Raw genomic sequence first — 27,904 nt, 5'->3', positions numbered from 1 at the left:
TAACCCTCAAAAGAACCACGAACACTTTGGGGGGAAGCAGACGAGTAATGAACACCCTTTCAAAAAAGTTTTTTTTCAAAAAGCTAGAACTACGTGCGACCTGATTCTGGCAAGATACGTAGGCAATCCTTCTCAAGGATTCGGTCCAATAAAAAATTATAAAATAATAAAGTCATGCAACGCATCAAGAAGAAAAGATATCGCAAAGGGCACTCTACCCTAACCCATGCACGGGCAAGACCAAATATAATGAAAAAGCCACAAGAGTTTCCAGGAAAAAGCCCAACAAAGGAGTATGACACGAGTCGGCAAAAAACAAAATAGTGAACATGCATATGTAATACCCCAAGTAGTCGGTTAGTCTAAAAATATATGTGCACTCTTATATGAACTCATTATTTTTACGAAAGTCTTTTCCTTTTAAAAATTCGTCGTTGGTTTAGGAAGCTAATATTGCTATAATATGTTAAAACAAAGCCCACGGAAGGCTCAAAACATTCTTGCACCAAAAATCCCAAAAAATATATATATACATGCGGAACACAAGAATGAATATGTATAAAACAGGAGGTAAGCCTAAGACTCGTCATCGGCTCCATGTCTCCAAGCCTCGTAGGTCCATCCACTCCACTCCCCGTGGTATGAGGGACCCCAGCCAGAGTCACCCCAAAAATGGGGTTGCGACTGCAACTCGGGGCTAGGCTCTCGGGCCACCGACACGAAACGCCGCCTACGCTCCGGCTCGGACCTCTCCCCGGAAGAACTTACCCCCGCGTCAGAACGGCGATGCCGTAGGGGCGAGTGCTGTGCTCTCTCTCTCTCGCGACAACCGTGTCCCCCGCCCGAGGGACCCGCGTCATCGGCCCCAGCACGCCCAGTAGCCGTCTGCAAAAAGGGACAAAAAAAGAGAGTGAATAACCGAAAGCCAAACCAAAGGTACAGATCAAAAGAAAAAAGAGAGGGCACATTACCCGAGTAGAGTGGGGGCTCCTGCAAGAAAGTGCAGACCGAGCTCGAACCAACGCGGACTTCAACCGGTTGATCACCCCCACCATCGCATTGGTCGTACGGGCCGGAACCTAAAACAAGAATGTCAGTAAAAGAAGAAAGAAAAAAATATAAAGAAGAGTACACAAATGAAAGGTGCATACCGCCTCTACTCCCTCAGGGAGCGGAGCATGCGGTCTTCCGGGAAAGTCTCCACAATCTCAGATCCACTCTCTCCGGTATACGAGATCCGAGCATCGGGAAGCACCCATCCCCCCAACAAAGGGTCAGGACCCTCCTGCACAAAACACAGTAGGCATAAACACATGGGCACGAACATGAAAATCAATACAAAGAGAGGAGGCAACTTACAGCGCCAGGCTCCGGGAGACGAAGAGAATCCTGGATAAACTGGTAATAGCTAGCTCCCTTTATCACCAACTCTGTCGCCGGCACACCAGTCCTCGAGTGGACCCTCCACGACTCGCCTATCGAGCGAGTAGACAGCATGGTCGCAGGCGGAGGCCTGGGCAACGAAAAAACCCCGACCGTCTGCATACGTACCCGCTCTCCCAGGTACCAGACAGGGTCCCGGCGGCCAATGAACAAGACCCGCATCTGGCTCAGGGCATAACTCTCCCTGACCGAAGCATGGGTACCCCTAAAAGAGAGCCATGGGGTCCAAACCACCTGTTTTCGTACAAAACGCAGTCAGATCTCGCACATGAAAAGAATGACGAAATACGAGATAGAGGATAAGATTCTGTACATGCTCAGGGTTCCCGTCCCGGATAAGATCCCACACGGTATCGGGCGGCGGAAGCACTGTCAGCTTCTTCTTCCAACCCCAACGGCGACCGGCATGGAACTCCAAAGGCCTCTGCCCCTTTCGGGGAGCCAGCCAGGGTAAGTGCTCAAAGGCCCACAGCTGCAAAAGAAAAGGATAATAAAGCGTTGAAAAAAAAGAGGTCGGGTAAAAGCGAGAAAAACAAAAGAAAGTCTAGGCACATACCTCGATCAAACGCGGCACTCCCGCTAATGTAATCACAAAGTGACGTATACTCGGGTCCGAGACGCGCACCGACAAACTCATCTGGCCGACAAGCGTCGCATAGCCCAAATTGCCCCAGCGATAGTCACCCAGTGTAGACACGTCCTCCACCATGCCTATCCACCTCGGGTCAAAGGTGTCAGTCGGACCCGATAGAAAAGTGGAAGTAATAAAATGGAGGTAGAACAGCCGAGCCTGTCTCGAAGGCGACTCCTCTACCCCGTGCTCCAAAGCCCACATCAGGTCAGCGAAAGGTATCCCACAGGGCTGGTACGAAGGTAACCTACTACCCATCCACGAGCCCAGGAGCCTGGTACCCTCAGCAACAGTCGGCGATGGGCCGTCCGACCTCAGACGAACGGGGTTCCCTGTAAAGGTCAAACCCGTCAAAGCTGTGTAGTCCTCAGGAGTGATCGTCATCTCGCCCCAAGGAAATGGAAGGTGTTGGCGGTATCCCACCACCACCTCATGAACGACCGCAGAAAGGACAGGGAGATGTTGAGCCGCAGTATCTCCCAGAAGGTCTCAACCACCGGAAACCGTGAGCTCGCCCTCACCAAGGCCTGGGCGTCCGAGCTCAGATAGCTAAAAACGGTCTTACTCGTCGCGGCGCCATGGCCGCGAACCGTAGTCTCTCTCCTCGCGTAAAGGCGGGAAGTCACATGGTGCTCTAGGTCGTAGTGTAGATCACGACCATCGTAAAGCTCAGGGCCCACCCATAGGGGACCCGGGCCAGTCGACTGACGCGTCATGCCACGCACCTCGTGGCCACCAGGAGGGGGTAACGACTCGTTAGACATGCTGATCAACAATACAACAAGGCATTATACCTTTGACAAAATCGGCACTCATACCGATCCCTAAAAAGAGTGCATTTCACTCATGAAATGGAGTCATACAATTTTTGTTCCCTAAAAAACATGATACTAGGTTCATACTTAGAAAAATTCCCTAAGTAAAAATTAACTCCAGCAAAATCAAAATTCTCCCATAATTTGTCATTCATGAATTTTGAGGAACGCAAGCAATATACCAAGAACACCTACATTATAAGAAAATACTAGATTCGTAGGTATACTTGGGGGCTAGCATGAAAATGCCCAAATTCAACAAAAATCAACATACTTGCAAAAATTAACATGCACAAACTAATTAACATGTTATGTGAAACATTTCCAACTATCTAATTGGAGAAAAGGGGCACAAAATCAAAAACCCCCAAATCAATTTCATGCACGAAAATACTTGACAAAAACACTGAAATTGACAGAAAAGCTCAAAATTATTGAAAATTACTTACATTGGGAAGATTGGGAAGTAATTTGGAGTAGAATTCGTGAAGGAAAGTGAAGAAAACGAGCAAAAATCAGTAGAGAGAAGTGAAGAAGTTTGAGCGAAAATGGTGGAAATGGGAAAGGAAGGAGACGGCCCGCGAATTTAAAGACCAGTCCCCCTTTCGCATTTTCAACGCCCAGCTCTGGGCGTTAGAAATTCTCGCGCCCAGGCCTGGGCGCTGAAAATGCTTCCCAGACAGTGAATATTCGATGTCGGGCACGCGTACTCCCCTATTTTGTGTAAAGATATCCGTTATCTTATTTCTATCCCAAAAAAGAAAAAAAAACGGTATTTTGAAGAAAAAAAAAATAATAAATAAAAAATAATAAAATAAAATATCGTTAAACAAAAATATACACAATGTGGACCCACTTATAGGACACATCTAATCAGGAAATATTACGACCCACCAACAGGTTGTAATCACAAAAGCCCTTCTACATAGGCAAAATAAGAAATTTAAAATGGGCTCGCCCACCCTCAGCGGGCGGGGTCTGCGTTACTAGCCGCGCAGGTCCTCAGTTTTTCAAAGAATAAAGTCTTCAAATTTAAAATAGGCTCGCCATCTTCAGCCAGCGGGGTCTACGGCGCAAACCACGTAGGTCCTTATTTTCAAAAAAAAAAACAAAAATTTCAAACAGATTCGTCCACTTCTATCGGACGGGGGGTCCACCCTCAGCGGACAGGCTCGCCATCTTCAGCAGGCGGGGTCTACGTCACAAACCGCGTAGGTCCTTATTTTCAAAAAACAGATTCGTCCACTTCTATCGGACGGGGGGTCCACCCTCAGCGGACAGGCTCGCCATCTTCAGCCGGCGGGGTCTACGTCACAAACCGCGTAGGTCCTTATTTTCAAAAACATCAAACAGATTCGTCCACTTCTATCGGACGGGGGGTCCACCCTCAGAGGACAGGCTCGCCCACCTTCAGCGGGCGGGGTCTGCGTCACTAACAGCGCAGGTCCTTAGTCGCTGCAGCAATAACTTTTATTGGTTTTCCCTTTTTCCAAAAATTAAAGGATTGGTTTGTTGGATTTTCCTTCGTTTTACATCCTATAAAAACAAGGGGGTTTTCTCGTTTAGCTAGCCCTGAAAATGAGAATCTTTAAAAACGTTTTACCTCGTGATTGGGCTTGGCCAGGCCCAATTACACTTTACAGCTTTAATTTCGAAAACATCTGTAGTTACTCCCAATGACAAAGTGAGGGAGTTTCTACGCGTCTTTAGATCCTTCCAATGATAAAGTGAGGAAGTTTCTATACTATCAGTTGACAAATCCCAATGACACGTGAGGGATATGTCGACACTTCAAGTGATGACCCTTAAGTCAAATGTTATCACTCGGGGGCTCGTGAGACCCTCGCAAAACAGGTCACATACACCATGGCTTGTGTGACGCACTCCGTCTAATACTTTGACCATCGTCTTACTCCAAGACTCAGTCAAAGTGGGGGCTAACTGTAGATCCTACTTTTGTCCCCATTCCCGCAAGGGAAAGGTTCGATGATGAAAGCATAAAAACTCCACTTGACAACGCATCTCCTATAAAATAAACGAATCTCGATTCCCTATTTCATTTCACCCGAAACCTGCTATTTATGGAAACCTGCTAAAAATAGTAACTGCCGTAAAAGGTAGCGTCTAAAAGTGGCAAATCATAAAAGATAGAAACCTGTCAGAATTAGGTGTTGCACTCCAACATAAATCCTAAATGAGATAGAAAACCGCGAGAATCCTATTCCTGATAGGATTCGGAAACAAGAGTTACGTATTAATTAAAATCCTAACGAGCCTAGAATTCGTAACGGGCCCAGACGCATTCCTTCACAAAATTGATACGCGCTAAAAGACTCGAATTAATCTCAAACTCTACGGATTTTAGGAATCCGAATCTGACTAAACAAAACTGCCCAGACCCTATTTTCAACGCCTGGCTCTGGACGCCGAAATCTTCGGCGCCCAGGCCTGGGCGCTGAAAATACCTGGGTACGTCTCTTTTCCTAACTCTTTGCGGATTAGAACTCTGCAATTCTATCTTTCCACGAACTCTTCCCTATAAATAGGCCCCTAGTTTCGACGTGAAACAACACACAACAACACATAATATATTCTGAGTATTGACTCTAAACCCCTTAGCCTAAGCCTCTCGCTGCGAAACTGTTCACTCGTTATGTCGCAATCGATCCATAAATCGAACAGAACGTATCCTGTCCCATAATCGAGATTCGTTAAATAAAAAAGGAGAAATAGCAAAGTCAAAGTGGTTAGTTTTCTGAGAACCGTGACGCACCTCTCAAGGGTGCGTCGTGATGTGTCCCTTTTCGATGATTTAACTGCTTTCCTCGCCCTTTTTATGAACTGTTAAACTAACCTAATATGATTGTTCTATCACGCCTAACAAATATAATATTTTTGGGAAATCGGATTATCATGCTAGGTCCCTTAATGTTATTTAAATCAGATAATCACGATCGAATTAGTATTATATGTTGCATATTGCTAAAATCAATTCAGATTAGTTTAATAGTTAACGCATGTCCCTTCAATTATTTATGCTGAGCTAGTAAGGATATCCTGCCTTTGGAGTTATCGACGAGCGAATTATTCCTCTCGGTAGTTACAGTCCCCCGAACCTTCAATCTCTACCTTGCGGGTGTATATTGAGAGATCCCCACACCAGGGATCACAAGGGAACCTACGGCCGTCGTGGTCAAACATAATTGCACTCCCTTTATGTCACGATAACCGGGTTTTGTCAGTTTTTCTCATTGTCGTTAAAAACTGAATGGCGACTCCTATATTACTAGTCAATTGGGTGTATACTCACAGGAAATCCAATTACACTTGATTGAATAAAAAGAATCGTCACACCCACGAGGGACAAGGTCACGCATTAGCCTCGCGCTTTTTCGACCCCCTCACACCCCTACTAATTACAAAGTTTAAATTACTACTCCATCAATTATAAAAGACAATATAAAAGGCAAAAGGGAGTGTTTAAAACTTTAAGTTGATAATCAATCTCTTATAATTACGTTAAATTATTAAAAAAATTGGTGGGAATATTAGTTAATTACGGAATTATTATCGTTTCGTTTTTTAAGTTTTCAATTTATGCATCATTTGCGTTAGTTTTCAAACTATGATCATGCATAATTGTCTCTATAAATTTGGTGGATCTCAATCTATCGTTTCGGTTTTTAAGTTTTCAACTTAAGCCTTTTGTTGCTATAGATCTTTCATACCATTTTCTTAACTATTCGATTAGTTATTTTTTACGAAGTCTTGAAATAGGTATTAAGAAATTGGTTAAGGTGCTTTCAAAAGAAAAAAAAAAAAGGTACTCCCTCCGTCTCTTTTTGTTTTTTACGTTTTCCATTTTGGGTATTTCAAATGTTTTTTACATTTCCTTTTATATTATCACATAAATAACTTATTATTCTATCAAAATTTGTGTCCAATCATTATTTTAACCAATCAAATTTATTGGGTCATTTAATCTCTCACACTTTTCCATTGGGTCATTAATTTTTTCTCATTTCCCAATATCATAATTTTGATAAATGTGAAAACATTATAAATAAACGTAATTTATCTCGTTTAAATAAAAAATTGAGGGATTTCAATGTAAATTAATTATTCGTTAAAACGCGTGAAAAATACCAAACGTAAAAAACAAAAAGAGACGGAAGGAGTAATCATTTTTCGACAATTCTAAAAATTCACCCCCGCATTTTATCAAAGGTGAGATCAAATCTGTCATGGGTCATTCATTTGTCATTTTGTCGCTTTGACATCTCGTTGCTAAGTAAAATTACACTCTCAAAAAATTGGGGTTCTTGGCGCCCCCCACTCTCCCCCCCGTCTACCGGCAGTTAGATTAGAGAGTGTGTTTTGGGGCAAAAAACCGCAAAATCAACCTCTTTAGATTCCCCAATTCTACTTTCTCTCTCCAATTTATTCCCATAAATCCCTCTCCATTTCCTCTCTCATCTAATTTCAATGGCGTCCCAGCAACAGTTAGACGCCATTAAGGTAAACCTCGCTCTGGCTTTTTTGCATGCCTTGCCCTAATTTAAGGCTTTACTGTTTCGATTTAAGTTTATGTGAATTATATCCTCGATTTTTTTTATTTAATTTGATTTATTGTTGTTTTTGTTCAAAATTAGGGTGCGAAAGTTTTGATGGTTGGTGCTGGTGGTATTGGCTGTGAACTGCTCAAAACCCTTGCTCTTTCTGGCTTCCAAGATATTCATATAGTGAGCTTTTTTCCATTCTTTACTTCGATTGCTGAATACGAATGAACAATACTCTATTGCTGTTGCATGCTATGATTGAAGTTTGAAGCTTTCGGATTTACGGTTAAGGGAATATGTATCCTGGGGTAAAACCGTAAAAGAAGAGTGTTTGTGGGGATGGGATGGGGTGGGCTGGGCTGGGGTTGGGGTAGTATATGTATGTACAAATGGTTCTGTATGGAGCATGAAAGTGAGATCATAAACAGTATCATGATTAGCAATTGAAAGGTTGATAGACATATCATAAAGAGTATCACGATTAGCAATTGAAAGTTTTAAGCTTTTGGATTTTGTGGTTCGGGGGGTTGGGTTAGTATATATATGTATAAATGGTTCTGTATGGAGCATGAAATGAGATCATAAAGAGTATCATGATTAGCAATTGAAAGGTTGATAGACACATTATAGCTATAATGCCTATAAGATTAGTTGTTGTTCACTAGATTTGATGATTTGGATACCACTTTATCCTGTCATTGTTTCAAGACTAGACTACTAGAGTAAAAATTCTTAAAGTTTGAAAAAAAATGTATCAAAATTCTGTTTCTGTAGTTTATGAAGACGATATACATCCCTCTTATTTGTTGAGTGCTGTGTTTGTTGTGAATATGCAAGTCGTGTTCGAGTGTGTTTGCTTATATTTGTAACGAGCCTGCATTCTTGTAACCTGTGTTTGCGTGTCATGTGGTTGTATTGGTTTCTGCTTCCCTGTACCCAAGTCGAATTGTTGTAGTAGGTGGATGTTAGTTAAATTTGTACGAATAATATGTTGAAATTGATTATTTTCTGATAGGCTCATTTTGCTTGGCTAACTGCTCAAATTTGGGGAAAATGTATACCTCTGACGCTCTATGAGCCTGATTATGTGATTATAAAGAAAGTTTTAGTGGGAATTATGCTGCTTCCCTGTTTTGCATGTAAAGACATGCAGGTGAACAAAGTTTTCTTAGTAATCGAGTTTCTTTTGAAATTTGGCAGTTAACTTTTGTCATAGATACTTTATAGTTCATATGTAAGTGATGTATGTACGCAAAGCATCATATTATTCCAGGTTTTTGTTTAGTAGATCACAGTGTAATAACACCACATTAGGCGCTTTAATGTGCCAGATTTCTAGAACACGTCTGGCTTGTACACGTCTTGGATTAGATTTACAACTTGGTTTGATGAAGTGTAGGAGATGCATCTTGAACTTGAAATTGAACTACATTTTTTGAAAGATCCTGTTTAATTCACTGTAATCTCATTTCTATCCGCAGATTGATATGGACACGATAGAAGTTAGCAATTTGAACAGGCAATTTTTGTTTCGACAGTCGCATGTTGGACAATCAAAAGCAAAAGTATGTACTTTAGCTCTGGCTTAGTGGTTTATGGTTGACTCGGTACTGAATCTATTTTACTAAAATCTCTTCCAGGTTGCTCGAGATGCTGTATTAAAGTTCAGGCCTCATATAAATATTACGGCGCATCATGATAATATTAAGAGCTCTGATTTTGATGTGGACTTCTTTAAGAAGTTTGATGTAGTTTTAAATGGTCTTGATAATCTAGATGCTAGGCGACACGTTAATCGCATCCGCTTAGCAGCTGGTGTCCCATTGGTAGAGAGTGGGACTACTGGATTCTTGGGTCAGGTAATTGTTCTCTTATTTTTAAATAAAACTATGTTTATAAGAACATGAAAATAAGGATATGCATCCTTTTTGCCCCCTTCACCATTGCTTACAACCTACTTTTGAAGAAAGGCTACATGTCACTGTCCTCAATATTGGCATGAAACTTGATCCACTTGCAGCTAGCAGCCTTGACAAATGAGTGCGCATGAGCTTGGGAGCCGGAAATGGAATACAAGAAAGTAGAAACAAAGAATTGCAGAAATACATCCTTGCGAATTACAATAAGGAAACAGAAAAACTAAAGCAATAAATCAAAAAAAATCTTAGAAATCTAATATTGTTTTGTTATTAACGAAGAATGTAAAAAGGGTATGAAAGTTGGTTTGGTTTAGGTATTTAGAAACGAAAGATCATGTTTTGATTCCAAAGATCTTGAGGAGGGGGGGAGCCTTGGAGGTCTTTTAGTAAACTGTGTTTCCTCTCGAGTGCACTTTGGGTTTTTGAGTTTATAAGTTTTGAAAATTGATATGTGGCCTTCATGAGAATTTTCTGCTATGTAGTAGTTACCCTTGTTGGCCTTGTTGAGGTTTTGATTAATGATGATAATCTGTAAAATTATCCTGCACAGAGGAGCTACCCTTATTGCAAAGAAGTATGTCCTAGAGACAGACTGGCTATCTAGATCCTGTTACAACTTACATGAAGCCCCATTTTCCATTTATTTATTTATTTTATGTTATATTGGTGTAACGGATTATCTGGAAGTTCTCTTAAATTGCAATTTTTTTGTGTGTGTGGGTGTGTGTGGCGGTGGAATCAGGTAGCTGTGCATGTGAAGGACAGAACTGAATGTTATGAATGCTATCCTAAGCCTGCTCCGAAATCATATCCTGTTTGTACAATTACCAGTACTCCATCAAAGGTAGTTGTGTGCTTCTTAACAACCACTTGGCACATTTGTATTGCGTGCATCGACATTGTATTATTGATATCAATCTGATCTTTGTCCTGCAGTTTGTTCACTGTATTGTTTGGGCCAAGGATTTGCTCTTTGCCAAGTTGTTTGGTGATAAGAATCAGGAAAATGATCTCAATGTGCGTTCAAGTGATGGTGCAAGCTCTTCAGAACATACTGATGACATATTTGAGCTCAGGAATGATGAAGACATTGATTGCTATGGAAGGAGAATATACGATCATGTTTTTGGCTACAACATTGAATTAGCTTTGTCTAATGACGAGACTTGGAAAAATCGCACCAGGCCAAAGCCAATATATTCTAGTGATGTTCTATCTAACAATCAGCAAAATGGGAACTTGGATAAAAGTTGTTCGAGTAGTGATGTAGCTTTGGTGTCAACAATGGCAACACTCGGGCTGAAAAATCCACAGGAAGTGTGGAACCTGGCAGAGAACAGTAAAGTTTTGCTGGAAGCTTTGAAACTGTTTTTCATGAAACGGCAGAAGGTATTTCTCCCTCACTATCTGCTATTTTGATATGCCTAAGATTCTGATTGGATTTGGGGGTATTAATTTGTCGTTAATGCCTTTAACAGGAAATTGGGAGCCTGACTTTTGATAAAGATGATCAGTTAGCTGTTGAGTTTGTCACTGCTGCTGCTAATATACGGGCTGCTTCTTTTGGCATTCCTTTGCATAGCCTCTTTGAAGCGAAAGGCATTGCTGGCAATATTGTACATGCAGTGGCAACAACAAATGCTGTAGTTGCTGGGTTGATTGTTATTGAGGCTATTAAGTTGCTTAACAAGGACTTGGAAAATGTGAGGTTGGTCCTAGATCTTTTTGTTAGCTATCATCTTGCATCCTATTATTATTAATATTTTGTACTTCCTCCGTTTTTTTTTTTATAATTGCACTATTTACAATTATACTATCCACACACTCTCTTTTATCAATATATATAAGGAATTATATAGTCATATGAGATCTTGTTAGATTCGTCTCTATAGATATTTTCAAAATATCAACTTTTATAATTTAAACTAATCTATAATTAGAGATATTATTGACTAAAGTTTTGCATTGGCAAGCGCGAAACATCAAATGGTGCAATTATAGAAAAAATTGAGGAAGTATATTTTTGGGATAAAATTCAGAATTTGGTTGAAATTCCGCACCTCTTTTGTTTGCTGTGTCCCAAAAAATACTTTATTTTTTATTTTTATCAAGCTTTATAATTTTTTATTTTCTCCTTGTCTCTCACCAGCCCATCATCACTTTAATTGATTTGTGCCAAAACGTGCTCTTAAATCTTAGTTATATTTCCCTCTTTCACTCTATTCATGTTAGAATAACTATTTAATCATTCGTGTTAAGTAAAGGGCGTAATTGCTAATAATTGTTTATTTGAACTAGCATTATGCATTGCCGCATTCCATGACAACAAGCGTATCGTTTTCTGTTTATTCTCTTTTCAACCAATATGATTTCAAATCCACTAGAATTTTTAAATGTCATACTTCCTCCGTTCCCTATGTATCGCACCATTTGGATTTTTAGTTTTTTACACTATTCACATTAGACTTTTGGTCATTTTTTGTGATTCATATGTAAGAAAGTTTGTAGTCATGTGGGATCTTGTTAGGCCTTGTTCTTCTGAGCTCTGAACTTCTGAGATTGGTATCAATATATATTTTCTAAATATCAACTTTTTATAACTTTTACTTAAACATAATTCGAGATATTAAGAATCAAAATCATGAGTTGAGAGCGTAAAGTCAACTATGGTGCAATATTTAAGGAACGGAGGAAGTACATATTTTTTTTATTACCAGCCTTATTTGTCGTTCTTCTGTGTTGGCTGCTTGGGTCTCTGTTATATCCTTTGCTTTTATTTTCAAGGCTTATTAATTGAATGCAGAATTATTTGTAGACCGTGCATTAACATTGTGTGCCTATCTCTGCTCTAAGTCTCTAGAAACTTGTGGTGCATTAGGCAAAATTACTCTGTTTTTATCTTATGAAGGTGATGATTGAAGAAGTGCTTAAGTTTTGAGATAGATGTCCCTAAATTTTAGGTGGCCACATTCTATTTAATTAATGTTTTCTTAATTAGATGCAATTCGTTTAAATTGCATGTCGTTTAGTTTACTAAGAAACTGTATTTTGTTGTGATCTTGTTGTAAGTTTATTGATTTATTTGTTTGATTCCAGGATGACATTTTGTAATGAGCATCCTAAAAGAAAGATGCTTCTTATGCCAGTTGAGCCATTTGAGCCTAATAAAACATGCTTCGTCTGTTCCAAGGTAATAGTTTTCGTCCTTCTCTACTTCACTTGATCTGCTCTTGGAGTTCCTTTAGTGACTCTTCCGCCTTTGTGAATGATGCTATGTCTCTAGACCCCATTGACACTTGAGGTTAATGCTCCACACACGAAGTTTCGTGATTTTATTGAGAAAGTTGTCCGAGCAAAGTTGGGCATGAACCTGCCAACGGTGATGAAAGGTCATTTCTTGCTGTACGAGGATGGTAACGATCTTGATGAAGACGAAAGACAGAAATATGAAGCCAATCTTGAGAAGGTACCTTCCCCCGTTTGAGCTTGATCAACATGTATACTATGGCATATAAATCTCTGATTGATACCTTTGTTTTATATTCCAGGTGCTTTCCAAGCTTCCATCTCCCGTCATTGGTGGTACAAGCATTGTAGTTGAGGATTTAAATCAAACTTTGTCCTGCGAAATCAACATAAAGCAAAGGTTTCTCTTTCGTTTTATTCTGAATATGTCGAACATTTATACTTCTATCTAATTGCACTTAGTAGCCTGAGAAAACAAAAACCAGTATTCTTTCTTGGTTGTGTTTTTTTTTGTTTTTTTGCTAGGAGGTGTCCAGGTCTGTACCAGTAATTCTCCTGCACAAGGAAACAAATAAGTTTGATGTGGAGTCTTATTAGGATGCTGCCTAGATAATTTTTATTGATTTTCTTTGTTCATGTTTGGTGAACAAGTATTTTTCAGTTGTGCTTTTGGTCTGAGAGAAGGAGGCCATGATTTACTATACTCTTATTACCTTTTAATGTTGTTTATAGATATCATGGAGTCATTTTCTTGACTGACTCCCCTCATCGTTATGACCTGATTACTTTTGGGTCTTTTGGCACGATGGTATGGCTGGTACCCTTGGGTTTTGCAAGTCAATATTGAAGTGCCACATACAATTTGACTTTTGGCCCTATGGGCATGAATAAGTGGTTGATTTGATCTTAGGGATTGATGGTCTTGTTACGAAGGGTTATCGACATAAGATCAACCATGTTTGCACTTGTCCAAGTCACAGGACCACCTTATGAATTCTTTTTTGCTGTACAGAGTTGTAGAGAATATATGGTACTGATTAAAATTTGCCTCCACCCCTATATTATACATCTCGCTTGATTCTGTTATATCACTTGTATTTTAATAAGGTGGTTACAGTTCTCTAAAAATACCTGTTCCAAGATATGGTGAAATTGTCTTATGAATATGCATCGAGTCATAGACAATATTTTTCGAGTGACAAGTACAAGCCTTCTAATGACACTTGAGTGCAATATAAAGATTTATGCTCCTTTCTATATTTTCTCAATTTTGGGGTGGTATCCACATTCTGGCCAGTGGGAGTATGGCTCTGTTGGGTGAGATTATGGGGTCTGGCCACAAGATATTTGTGCTTCTGCGTTAAGCAAAGTAATATGGTGGTAAAGTTTACAACGATGCATAGCTTGAGATTGTGACAACTATTTTGTGATGGAAAAGACTCAAAGGAGATTGTTGGAAGCTAGGGTTTTGCATGGCCTTCTCTCTCTTTCCTGCTGTAGACAATTCATTCCCAATTTCCATGCATACTTTCTCGTCAGCTAGCTGGTTTGCTTGGTATGTAACTTATAAATTTATTATTGTGTTATTGACCTAAGGGATCATGTTTGATTTCTTTACAGCTTCCTCTCCAGTTTCAAATGTAATTCACTGTATATCTAAGATGAATTTTCCCAGCCCGCATTCATTCATTTACATTTTGTGCAGAGAGGAGTTTGATGAGGAAAAGGAGCCTGAAGGGATGGTTCTCATTGGATGGTTACAAGCTCCAACTGATACAGAAAATAAAGCTTCTGTTCAGAATGGTGAGAGCACATCAGGTGCCGGTACAGATCAAGTAATGCCTTTAGAGATTGCAGAAGACGAGGAAGCTGAAGTCAATGCGGTATCTAAGAAAAGAAACTTTTCCGAGATTTCAAATTCTTCTGTTTCGCATCCTTTAACTGGAAATGATAAAACAAGCAAGAATAAAGAGGTAATTTTGGAAGATGAAGGTGATGATCTTATCGTACTTGACCATTTGAATTCTGAAATGGCCAAGAAAAAAAGACTGGTATAAATCTTTCTGGACGTTTTGTCCAGAACTATTTTCCCCTAATTTACACCATTAGATTCGCCTAGCATTTGACCGGAGTTAGGTCTAGCCTCTCAAGCTTTTGACTCTAACACAGTCTACTTTTGTCTCCTTTCAAAGTACGTAATGTAGAATGAATTTCGCTGTTTAGCACTCTGTAAATTGTTGACTGATGCACATTGTTACTGTCTGAACCTATTGGAATCATGTATTAGCCGACTCGTGAATTTTGCTAGCGTAACTGTTAATGTTGATTATCAAGCTGTTTTGGATTTTATTATCTTCTCAGGATTTCCTCTTTCCTGTTAGCTGTCTCCTAACTGAATTTAGCATGGTTGAGCTGGTGAGTTTTCTGCTGCAGCAGCTACCCTTGATTCTAATGTTTTCAGATAGTAAATTGAAACTTGTACGGAGTATGTCTTTCACGGTGACTGAAATGGGGTAACTGAACCTCCTGCTTCACTTTGTCAATGATTTGCTTCATTTGACCACTTGTAAGAAGTATAACATCTTGCAGTTCCTTGTTGCAACCTTTATGTCTATGATAGAAAGACCCTGGTTTACTGTACTAATACTTATGTGTACCTTATAATTTTTGGTCATTAGCTGAAATTGTGCTGTGATTTCCCTGCTTTTGCAGTCTTTTCATCTTTGTCAAATACTTCATTGGATTACTAGGAACTAATCATAATTTTTTGTAAACCAAAATATTTGTTATTGGTCCGTATGGTTTACTTTGTCGAGTCCATAAAATGTCAAGACCAGCCTGCTTCTGCAAGTAAATTTTCTTTGACAGGTTTGCTGAAAATTCGGTGTTTATACAGATAGCGGTCTGCTTTTACGGATGCCTTTTAATATCATTTTCTTTGCTCTCCTTTCTTCTGGAACTTAGACGCCGTGCATTTGTAGGAGTTTGAGCAACTGGTTGCTGCATCAATCTTTTGTGCATGAAATCAGATATCTTCACTTCCAAGATGAAACCTGTCCATGGAATCAGGTTAATTCTTGTTGTAATGCTTGGTTTTGCTTTTATTCCTTCCTCTCTTGCCCCCGGTTGTATATCGTGCCATTGTGGTGGATTCTATTGCGCAGAAATATATGACCATCAAAATGCAGGTTGTTTATGTGTGATTGTGTACATGGGTATTTCATTATCACGGATACCTATTTATATTGAATTATTGGTCATCTTCTTCTTGGAAAATTGTACTTGTACGTCATTTCGGAAGGGCTTTTAAACACCTAAGCAAGGCATAGGGGGTTGACTGTTGCTTGAGGAGCTTTCATGGTTTCTCCATTGATGTAGTTCTTCTGTGATCATGTTTCTTCAAACTGTCTAATGTACGGACGTCTGCCAAAGACGCAAATGGTCTTGATTTCTCTGACTAGTATCGGGATAACCCTCTCCTATCAACCAAATTAACAAATAGTTCAAAGATTAGAATTGAAGCTTGATTCCTTCAGTTGTATTTACGCATAGCCTTGTTAAACCAATACCGAATTTAAGGGACCTAATTTGGTCATAAACTGATATGACTCAACCTGCCTCCTATTAAACAGAATTTTGTCTAACCTTGTCACCTCTAACTGTAAGTTATAAGTATTACTTTTGGAAAGGTTCATTACTGGAATATTGTGTCAAAAACATATGTGTTACTGATTTTATTTGGAGATACTGGCTCCGGTCTCAGAAATTCCTAAAATTTTAGTGAATGTGTTTGATGGTAAAAAGGAAGTTTGGAATCATAAAAACCCACTAGTTGGTCACTTAAATGCACGTAACGACCTTGATTACATAAGATACGTTTGTAAGAAAATTTGCTAAAATTTCATTTAAGAGACGAAGTAGATGGTTCTTTGGGAAATACCAAATAACTCTGGGGAATTATGGGTTATTTGGGAAATACCTTACGGGATCCAAAAAAGTCATAATTATCCCAAAAAAATAAAACAAAGAATGCGTCCACTGTTTTTGACCAAATTTGGAGATCTAGGGACTCGGTCTTCGAAACTCCAAACTTTTGGCAAATGTCTTCGATGATCATATAAGGAAGTTTGGAATCATAAAAACCAACTAGTTTGTCACGTCAAGACACAACATGACCTTGATTCAACAACATGTGTTTGTAAGCAAATCAACAAAAATGTCTTTAACAGACGAAGTAGATGGTTTCCAATCTCCCCTGAGGACCCACGGGGTATATGGAAAGCATACAGACCTCTAACCTTATTGGGTCCAAAAAAGTCTAAACTACTCCTTCCGTCTAATATTACTCGTTACAATTTCCTTTTTCGTTCGTCCCACGTTATTTATTGCACTTCTAAATTAGGAGTAACTCACAATTATTTTATTGTCTATCTCTTCCCACTAAAATTGTTTTGGTTCCCACACTTTCTCATTCAATTAAAAAAATACCCATGAAAACTCCTATTACATCTACTTTTTCAATAAATAACAATTGATAACTAAACAAACATTTATCACATAAACTTTTGTGCAAAGGTAAGTTTAACAAGTAATAAGGGATGCAAGGAGTGTATAAAAAAAGAGTTCGTACACTGTTTTTGACCAAATTTGATGACTTGGGGACCCGATCTTGAAAACACTTAAAATTTTAGTGAATGGTCCAATGATCATATAAGGAAGTTTGGAGTCATAAAAATCTATTACTTAGTCATTTAAATCATGGAATGACTTTGATTCAATAACATTAGGATGTCAGTGGGGCGGGTTTTGTGGGAGACCCGCCCCGCATCCGCCCCAAGTAGGCGGGGATGGGGGTAGGTTTGGCGGGTGATGGGGCGGGGATGGGTATAAAAATCGTACCCGCCATGGGTGATGGGGCGGGTGTTGTGTTAAACCCGCCCCATCCCCGCCCCGTCCCGCCCCATCTCCATCGCCCCATCGCCCCGCTTCATACACGCCATGGGTGATAGGGAGGATGTGGATTTATTTGTTTGTAGGTAATAATATGAATTTAGGTGAGACTTTTAAGTTTTTTTTTTGTTTGGATTTTTTTTGTTATTACGAGTATTTTTTCCATTTATATATGATACTTTTAGTAATAAGGTGTCTTTTCTAAAGTTAAATTTTAGTTACTTCATATATATGGCAAAGATTTTCTAAATAAGAAAAATTAGGCGCGTATGGAGTGGGTATGGGGCGGGGATGAGACGGGGATGGATACCCAGGTGGGTGGTGGGGCGGGGATGAATTTTAGTTTGTACCCGTTGGGGCGGGGATGGGGATAAATTTTGTACCCGCCATGCTTGATGGGGCGGGGATGGGGATGAAAATTTTAGGTGGGGATGGGGATGGAGGGACCTACATCCGCATCCGCCCCGCCCCATTGACATCCCTAAATAACATGCGTTTGTCAGAAAATCGGCAAAAATGTCCTTTAAGAGTTGAAGTTGATGGTTCAAAGCTCTCAGTATCCCCCTCCCCAAGGAACCATAGGTATGTGGGAAAATCCGGGCCTATATCATTTTGGGGTTCGAAAAAGTCCAAATTAAAAAAAAAACAAAAAGAAGGCTATATATAACACACCGTTTTTTACCAAATTTGGATATTTCGGAACCTTGTCTTGAAAACTTCTAAAAATTTTAGAATGGGCAGAACGGTCTTATGAAGAAGTTTGGAATCATAAAACTCACTAGTTGGTCACATAAAAGCGCGGAATGAACTTGATTCAACATGTGTTTGTCAGACAAATCGGTTAATATGTCATTTAAAAGACGGCGTAGATGTTTCAAAGCTCCCAGTATACCGTACGAGGATCCATGAGATATGTGGAAAACATCCGGAGTTCTAACCTTCTGAGGTCTGAAAAAGTCCAATTATACAAAAATGCACGAAATCAGACCAAATTTGAAGACATAGGGATCCGGTGTCGAAAACTTTAAGGGAGCTTAGCGACACTTGTGGGTCATATGAGGTTGTTTGAAACCATCAACGCCCACTAGTTGGTCATATTAAAGCTCGGAATGGCCACGATTCAACAAAACAAAACGAGTTTTCTACGAGAAGCAAATGAAATGAACTCGATCTGTTTCAAGATAAGGACCTCAATCTCATTAAGAATCTGATTGGAAGCTCATGTAATACACAAATAAATCCGATCTGAATACAACTCCGATTGAATCAACTTCAACTAAATCCGATCGGAATACTCAGAATACATGCTGCATGGAATCTGAATTTTTCATATTAGCAATAGGAGAAATACTGAAAGAGTATTTAACAGGATTCTGAGTGTTGTTAAAGAAAAATAATATCATGTAGATGGGTGTTTTTAGTAACATCACAGGTTCACAACGTGCATAACTGATCTATCTTTGTATTGAATAACAGACACGAGATACCGGTCCATACCATAGACACATTTTAGCAACAACAGAAGTCGAAACAAAAGATGTGAACTAGGAAAAACAAAAAACATACATGAGTTTATAAAATTAGCAGTGTTAATCAACATCTATTGCTATACATGGGTGGTTATATGGCTTTTTTGGCTCACAAATTCTCCTAAGAATTCCGAGGTTTCAAGTATTGAGAAACTGAATCTTATCTACAATTGGTGTCTTTCAGTCATACAATCCTTCCTGCTCCCATACATCAACTAGAAAGTCTACCATTTCCTGATGCCACCAGAATACTCAGTAAGAACTCGTGTATAAGCAGTTAGAACTCGTAGCGAATTCATAACACAGAAAACTCCAATCTATTCATAAGAGAACTTACCGATAAAGGGATGGGCCGCCTGAATCGCTCCCTGGAGCTAAGCAAGCTGTCATACGTAGCATTTAGACTGTAAAACACGCATTTCTATGATGGTAAGAAAATATATTCCATAAAGTTAATTGTCTTATTAATGTTGCACTTATAACAATCAGGAGAAGTCTTCCGGAAAGAGTTCTGATATGGTGAGCATCTTTTTGGCATGATACGTTATGTTCTCATAGAAACTCAGAAGTCAGAACCCGCCCCTTAACGAGTTACATAATAGAGTATGCTTCGCTCTTTATAAAGTCTTTCAGATACGTTCAACTAAGGATTTTCTATACGAAAATAAACGAAGCCTAACTATGACATATGTTACTCAAACTTGGCAACTAAAAGATTCGAGCTTATGTGAAATTCTGTAAGACTTGGCCATTTATAAAACATGCGTACGTTTTAGTTTTCTTTGCAAATTGAGATTGTTTAAGACTTGGCCATTTATAAAAAGTGCATGTGTTCTAGGAACCTTGTCAAGAACCCACCAGCTATATTACCTGGACTCGGGTACCCACGCCGGATACAGGTACGTGTTCAAGTGTTCGACTCGGCTATTTTTTGTTAAAAAAAATCATGATTTTGGTCAAAAATTAAGTGTCCGGTGTCCATACTCCATGTCCGAGTGTCTGAGGATCCGACACGGATACTTGAGGTAAAATGAAGAGTCCATTAACATAGCGCACCAATTGCAAAATGTTTGACAAGGTCCCTAGAACACCAATATGCACCAGACACAATGCTTGTTGTTATTTCACAATTTTTTTACCCAAAGCCTTTAGTTGGGAACAAGGATAGATTTTGACAATTTGCTTGCAGTCTTGGTATATGAAATGATATTAACGGAGGTGAGATCTGTGGGGAGATGGCGAGGGGGAGGCACATAATCTAGCACATGAGTGATGTAAGTGACTCGACTCGTATCAAGGGCTCTAGAGAAATGTAACCTGATTGTGGGGCCTATGGCTTGATGATCTTCATTTGATTTTGTAGCTCCAATCCATTGAAGACGGTTTTGAGTCCAGAGAAGAAGACCTATCGACATGAAATCATCAAAAATCAGTTGACATTCTAAGATAATCATGAAAAACATAGTCAATGAAAAGTGTTCCCTTGAAATGATTGTTCAATGACATTACAGCACTCCCAAAGGTGAATGTAGATAAGTTAAAAAAAGACTGCAAATAGTGGAAGAAGGAAACTCCAGTAGAGAAAGGTGCAACGAAAAAACTTGCCAGGATTAACGAAGTCATTATGGGAGTTGATGCTCGATGATCCAAGATCAGAAAGAAAACTGACATTGGATGTACTGAGTGAAGAAATGCTTCTTTGTGATAGACCGACCGGGTTCTCCAAATCGCCCGTGCTGGTACCCCAAAAGTCATCTGATAAACTGTGTTTCTCTACCACCATTCCCTGACATCGTTGTCCCTTTGGTGGATAATCATCTACAGGGGGAGCGCGCGTTGATTTTGCACAGCCTCCCAAACAGCTACTGCTCTGTCCCAAAACAAATTCATGAATATGTACAAGCCACATACTAGCAGCATTTGAGAAATCCAGATATTACACCAAAATACAAGAAAAACCAATCAACATCACCAAAGATGTTGGGGTTTGATTCATATCACCCCCTGGGTTGGGGGCTATTGTATAAAAGAGGAAATGGGTACGAATCTGGATCTCTGGCATGTATACAAAAACTCGTGATTTCCTAGAAAAAGAACCCACCATATCACAACTCTACCGAAACATCACAATGTAAGAAAACTCCCAGGGGACTTAATAACCTATACTTAATCGCCCATCAAATAAAACACAAGTAATTCTTAACAAGTTGCATAAGAGTGGAGTCATTCTGAGATTAGAATAACACTAGCCTCTCATACAAGTTTTCAGATTTTACTAATAATTTTATCCCCCGGTGAATCTGAAACAACTGAACATACAGGAAGCAGAGAAAGAGATACGATAGCTTACACCAAAATCAAGATAGCAACCCTGTTAAAAAAGTGAATTCTAACCCTATGGGTGTGATATTTCGTTAGGTAATACGCAAATCAAACATTGCACAAATTAAAAAATGAAGTCATCACCCATCAGCATTCATCAAAAACACTCAAAATTGAGGTGTAAAACTAGGAAAAAAAAGGAGCTCAAAAAGATTAAAAGGTATCAACTTAGCTCATAGAAAATTGACAAATCATCTGAATAACCAAAAACATTATCACAAATGTGCAGAATACTGAACAACATTTACTAGCTACAACCGAATTAGTACCATATGTAACTGTGATGAGTACTTCTGAAGTCAATATAACAGCAAAGTTCCCTAGATTGCTGACTCGGTGAAGGGCAAGAAATGTTCACCTAGCAGGTATGGTGGTGTCTTTAATAACCGATATAGACATATAGCTACAAGTGAGCACATTTGATGTCAATACGACAATAAGAATGAGGTCAAGCATGGAGGTTTTTCCTCGGACACATGAAAGGAAACAACCACAAAGTTATAAGGAAAACCTTAGGAGCTGAACTTGATTAAACACGATTTTAACTGTTGATCCCCTAAACAACCATGACCTATAAATTATACATCCACAACCTTCCTCATCGCCATTAGTAATCTTTCTTGTGCTCAATCATATGGGATGAACCAATCCACATCTACTAACCTTAGGAGTTAAACTTGATTAAACACGATTTTAACTGTTGATCCCCTAAACAACCATGACTTATAAATTACACATGGAAAACCTCCATCGTCATCAGTAGTGATCTTTCTTGTGCTTATTCATATGGGATAAACCAATTCCACATCTGCTCAGGTGGTGCATAAATGGTTCTCGGCTTTTCAATCAGCAATTTACGGAATGATAAGTGACGCAGTGACACTTTCAGTACTAAATCACACTTGTTTTAGTTTAAATTGCAAGTGAAAGTTAGCAATAGGCAGACTGCTTATCAGATATCTGCTCCTTTCATAACAACATTGTAGCTCAAAAACAGTCACCAGAGTTTACTTAGTCAATAAACTACATCATTACCAGCATATTAACCATTCAAATCCAAATTTAGCTAATTTACAACTAATGCCATATTTACAGTCCCAATCCCAGTGAATATCAACTGGCTTAGTTATTAAAGTATTGAGGGATGGTAACCAAGACCTGGGATCGAATCCCATCTACAACATTTGTCGCCTTGTCCTTTGTGCCTCTTCCTACACTAAAACAGTTTTAATCCCAGCAGTAAACCAACCAACCAAAAAAATCTTGGAAAGGAAAAATAAATATCAGCTCAAAATATCACTAGTGACCAAAGAACATAAAAGAATCAGTTCAGAAGGACCCATATCTTAATTTTTATCCAATAAGGGAATAACAGTATGTATTACAGAACATAAATTACTAATTAATTGACAAAATAATTATAAATTGAAAAGGTTACAATTTTGAAATCAGAAATAAATTAGAAGAAGAAGAAGAAGAAGAAGATGGCATACCCCATGCAAGCAAGGAAGCTGTTGATCCAAGAAGCAAACGAATCATATACAGTCATCGACACAAACCCAGAAACCAATCTGTCAAATTGAATGAAGGGTTTAAGAAAAAAGGAGCTAAATTTAGTTTTGATAGATTATTTATTTTGGATATAATTGAGAATCGGGAAAGACCAAATTTCTGATGATGACATAAATTAGAGAATCAATTGAATAAGAGCTGGAATTGGATTAATGGATTATACTATTCTCTGAGTACATTTTATTGGCTCTTGGCCTTTTGGGTTATTGAGTAGGTCAATAGGGTTGTCGACTTGTCGTTATCTATTCTCATCTTCAAGTCTTCAACCAGTATAATCAAAGAAAGTAATTCGGGAATTGATTTTGGCACTCCTAGGCTTTACGTTTTAATTCTCGGAGTGCTGAAATTAATTTTCCATTTAATTCACTTTGAAACTTTATCATGTGATTTAGTTGAGAATAAAAGTCAGTTTATAATACTCCATCCGTATAAAAATAATTGATGCACTTTATACGACACTGAATTTAATGAACGTGAGTTAATTTTAGTAAAGAATGAAGGAGTAGGGTAAGTGTAATTGAAATAAAAGATAATTGGAGTGGGGAAAGGGAGGTAAGTGTGGATTAAATATTAGTAGTGGACTAGTGGGGTATTTGGTATAAGGATATACGACGTAATAAAATAAGGGAAATTTTTTCCAAAAATAGAAAGTGCAAGAATCATTTAATTACGACTGATTAAGGAAAGTGCACCAATCATTTCCGTACGGAAAGAGTACTTCCTATGTTTGGTTTTACTTGCAATCTTTACTCTTCAACCCAATTTTGCAGTGCAAGCATATACGGAGTACGTAGTAAATTACATCCATGCTCCATTTTCATATATATATATATATATATATATATATATATATATAAATAGGGGGAAAGGTGAGTTATTGTATACAGAAAACGGTAGTTTGGTAAAATTAAGTGGGTAAAGATGCCAAAAATAGAAAATTACAATAAAAAAGTTCTCATAAGACAGTCGACTTAACTAGTTGATATCTTGACTAAATAACAAGTGTAATCAAAAGAAAGTGTGAAATGGGTAAATAAATTTTTGTCTGAATGGACTAAGGTCATTACAAATTAAAATAGGAGAGAGGAATACGAACTAATAACTATTATACAAAAGCTCTTATCTTTGCTACTAAGTTAAGATCTCAATGGCAAGTATAGTGAAGTGTGAATGAGGGGGGAATGTTGCTGCCACTTTAGTTATTGTACCAAAAGACAAAAGGATAAAGGGTGAAGTAGAAATCTCAATCTTTGACTTGATTTGTGGAGTTAGTCAATGTCTTCTAGGGTAAGTACGGTGGGCAAAGTCATCGAGTTTTAAACTTTTAATCATTTGTAAGAAGAAAAAGAAAAGTGATAAACAATACTCCATCATCTTATTTTACAATAATTAAAATAAATAGGAAGACCTATAGAATTTAATACTCCGTATTACTATAATTTGCAATAATAAACAGGGTATAATTATACATAAAAAGACAACAATATTTCCTCAAAAAAAAAAAGACAACAATAGGTGAAATATGTTGTATGTAAAGCTTGTGTAATGTTATATATAGGTGAAACATATCGATGAATAGAAATTTTATATACACAAAGGCTTGTGTATATAAAATGTACAAAAAAATGCAATACTAACATCAAACAAAATTTCTACGACCCGTTACGCATTTCACAACCTGATTTTGAATTAAGTACACGAAATAAGGTTACACATCAATCTGAAATCAAAAACTAATAATGATACCAAACACGCCGTAAACGATCAACAGTTCTATATCACACATCAACCTAAAAATTAACAAATTCATGTCTCATTTTTATATTCTACTTTTTTGTTTTATATCACATAATCAACCTAATAATCAATAAATCCATATAGGAATTTATATAGTTGGTTCATGATTTCATGTTTACCTAACAGCAAGAAGTTATTGAGAAGGAAATACAAAATCCTCACCAAATTGCTTTTTTATTCTGGGAGGGAATGGAGGAACATTGTGGAGCAAGAGAGGTCAAAGCACAAATGATACCAGAATGTGACAAACTACGGTTAGTAAGTACAAAATTGAAAATTGTCATTAGCCCGAAACGAGTTCACAATTGTTGTCTAGAAATTTCAGTATATATAAATTCCTGGATTACGATAATTACTTAATCGCCTTTCTTAAACAGAAGGGAAGCAATGGCATCTCTCCAACCAAACATCACAGCAGGATGCTGTACTTTAGGAACTGTAGATGCCAGACCGATGCGCAAGCTTGGGGTGCTCGAGATCAATGGCTTTGAACTTATGTCTCCAGACCTGAATGTTCCAAGGAACAAGTTATTAGCATCATTGTGGCATTTCGAAATGAGAAAAGCAGCTACCTGAACTTACATGCCAAAAGAGATAATCTCACTAATCAGTAATTGCAATTATTAATTATCAAGTGATACACACGTCCAACTACGTATGAACTGCGTAATATTCACTAATTATGATTAGTCTTTGTTGGACAAACCAAAAAGGAAACTATGACAAACACACCTACATGGAGGGACCAACTTCCAACTTACTCCATTTTGTTTATTAAGAAGAAATGAGCAGATAAATGATTAGTTAGCCTAAGATAGAAAGTCCAAAATACTGATCAACCTTTTCAATTCTTATTTATGCACATCTCATCAGCGAAACAAAAGATATAGACTGAACATACGTGTTAATAAGGGGCCCTTCATGTGCAAACGTTGTGAAGCCTTGCCGTTGCTTGTGCTTGGGTTTTGCACTGCAAAGTACGTACACACGCCCACGGCGTTTAACCACCTTGCAAAACTCACACATCTTCCTCACTGATGAACGAACCTTCATGGTTACTGCATGTGTAACTATTGTAAGGGCATTTTTTCAAATCAATGAAAGAAATTAATATCAAAATCCCCTCTCTGCTGTGGGGGGGGGGGGGGGGGGGGACACCTTAATACACACTGATCTACACAAGACTTTTCGCCATCCCCCTCCCCCATCCCGTCTTTACAAATGAAAGAACCTAGGGGTCCTGAACGGGGATTATTAGGTTGAAGCATTCAGATCCACCATTTACCCACCCAAGACGGCAGGACTACCACATGTTGGTGTTGTTTTACTTGTTTCTAGGTCCATTAAGAAACATCTAAAATGAACCTTACACATGGAAGATGTTTGAATGTCAAATTAAGAAGATATTGCACAGTAAAGAATGGAATAGCATCAGCATAATAACATTTAGCACAAATCAATCGTCGCCATAGTCCATGATGTATCCGGTTATATTATGTAATCGATGTGGCGTTGCACTTGACAAGCAACGATGCAATTGGTGAAGGTACTAGAACATCATCCTATCAAGCAAATTTGTATTGAACTGAAGATTTCACTGCTACTACGACAAACTTATCTGCAAGCTCCATGGATAAAAGATGATCCATGGGCTCAATCACTGTTGGAGAGGAGTGGTGAATAAATCCTTTCCCCCAACATCCCCAACTCAAACTCCAACCCCCACCTCCCTGAATCCCGTGACCACCCTCAAACCTGACTACATGAGTGACTTCATCCCATACTTTTCTTCCTCTTGTCTTTCTGCCATAAACTGCAAACTGCTTCCCACACCAAAAAACTACAGCTTTTTAAATCTCTGTGAAATGTCTAAATCCTACAAGACTCTATGATACAGAAGATCCTTAGATGTTAGACACGATTAACTCCCAAAACAGAATGATAACAACTCTTTAGTAAAGTAAATGTACGACAGTTTTTCAGAGTAGAGAATGTGGTATGCATTGACCAAACAGCACTTCCAACCTAATAACCTCAGAGGATAGAGAAGAGATGTCAGGTAATACAGGCAATGATATTATCAGATTGATTGACGAACTGGACACTAGTGTACGCTTTACGGCTCTACGAGGCTACGCCTTATCAAAGTGAAATAAATCAGTGTTGCAGTGCTGCCTGTCATACCCAGGGAAAGAAATCCTCTGCTCTTAGTTGGCTTGAACATGTACATAAAAGTTGCATTCATCTACCCCACGGTTACAAGTGATGAAAAAAAGATCAATCACGTTGGTCTAGCATCAGCGACCTTCTTCCTTAATTAGGACTTGGTCACAAAAAGCAATCTTAAAACTAAAATGCATAAAATCCTTCCATTTCACAATCATACAATGCTGCTGGGTGCACATAAAATCCATTTTTTGCTTTATCTCTCACCATGGGACTTTAACCAAAAACTACAACTCAAACTCATTCAGATATACACATATTTCTAGCAAGTTAACACGGGAAACAAGTTTAAACGACTGCAACAAAACCCTGTGGTTACAAAACCTTTCATAACTGAAGTCATAAATCCTGTGTAGTTCCAGCCACTCAATCATTACAACTTACAAGCACATATTCCTCCAAAAGGAGAGATGGAAGCAAAGCTTAACCATAGTAAGTTAGTAACCCCCCAAAAATAGATACTACCATTAGTACATTACCCCCCCACCCCCACTCCAACCCAATAAGAAATCCCCAGCATAACTCAAAAGTTCACGAGACACTAAAACTTCAAATGTTTGGACCTCTTAATTACAGCATTACTCCTCCGCACATCAAACAATAGGATAAACATACTCAAATATTATGTAATCAACACTCAGTTGCTCACTAAGACCTTCCAAAGTTCCAAGTGCAGCTTTACCAAAATGATCAGGGCCGGTCCTGACTTTTTGGTGGCCTATGGGAAAAACAAAAATCGAGGCCCTTACTTTTAAAAAGGCACATAGACAAAAAAATTGTGAATCGATGTAATGTACTTTTTTTTATTGAAAAATGTATGTAAATAATTGACGTT

The 27,904-nt window shown here is 38.6% G+C and overlaps 2 protein-coding genes and 1 long non-coding RNA gene across 5 annotated transcripts; 1 reads left to right on the top strand and 2 right to left on the bottom strand.

Moving 5' to 3' along the window:
- Positions 1 to 522: 522 nt before the first annotated feature.
- Positions 523 to 2,424, bottom strand: LOC130467027 (uncharacterized). The gene is made up of 5 exons (XR_008927185.1): positions 2,000 to 2,424; positions 1,360 to 1,915; positions 1,152 to 1,285; positions 972 to 1,079; positions 523 to 885 (listed from the first exon to the last, which is right to left on the bottom strand). It is a non-coding gene; the product is annotated as an uncharacterized lncRNA (long non-coding RNA).
- A 4,721-nt stretch (positions 2,425 to 7,145) lies between these two features.
- Positions 7,146 to 14,965, top strand: LOC110796825 (SUMO-activating enzyme subunit 2). Its single transcript, XM_022001911.2, has 11 exons — positions 7,146 to 7,407; positions 7,542 to 7,631; positions 8,930 to 9,013; positions 9,089 to 9,307; positions 10,110 to 10,211; positions 10,304 to 10,756; positions 10,846 to 11,075; positions 12,464 to 12,557; positions 12,651 to 12,833; positions 12,916 to 13,013; positions 14,319 to 14,965. The coding sequence occupies exons 1-11, from the start codon at positions 7,375 to 7,377 to the stop codon at positions 14,668 to 14,670; spliced, it is 1,938 nt and encodes a 645-aa protein (XP_021857603.2). The 5' UTR covers positions 7,146 to 7,374; the 3' UTR covers positions 14,671 to 14,965.
- A 4,040-nt stretch (positions 14,966 to 19,005) lies between these two features.
- On the bottom strand, positions 19,006 to 23,273 carry LOC110796824 (uncharacterized). 3 transcript variants are annotated; one of them, XM_022001909.2, is made up of 5 exons: positions 22,968 to 23,273; positions 20,698 to 20,957; positions 20,410 to 20,497; positions 19,430 to 19,496; positions 19,006 to 19,326 (listed from the first exon to the last, which is right to left on the bottom strand). In XM_022001909.2, exons 1-5 carry the CDS (start codon positions 23,021 to 23,023, stop codon positions 19,273 to 19,275), a joined length of 525 nt encoding a protein of 174 aa, XP_021857601.1. In that variant the 5' UTR covers positions 23,024 to 23,273; the 3' UTR covers positions 19,006 to 19,272. The 3 variants fall into 3 exon arrangements, with proteins under 3 accessions (XP_021857601.1, XP_056693094.1, XP_056693095.1); XM_056837116.1 differs by having other exon boundaries at positions 19,430 to 19,475; XM_056837117.1 differs by having other exon boundaries at positions 20,698 to 20,962; positions 22,968 to 23,272.
- Positions 23,274 to 27,904: the final 4,631 nt, after the last annotated feature.

This window comes from Spinacia oleracea, chromosome 2, assembly GCF_020520425.1.
Source record: "Spinacia oleracea cultivar Varoflay chromosome 2, BTI_SOV_V1, whole genome shotgun sequence".
NCBI lineage: Eukaryota > Viridiplantae > Streptophyta > Magnoliopsida > Caryophyllales > Amaranthaceae > Spinacia > Spinacia oleracea.
The sequence above is the reverse complement of the archived record's forward strand: the minus strand, read 5'-3'. Positions and strand labels throughout refer to the sequence as shown.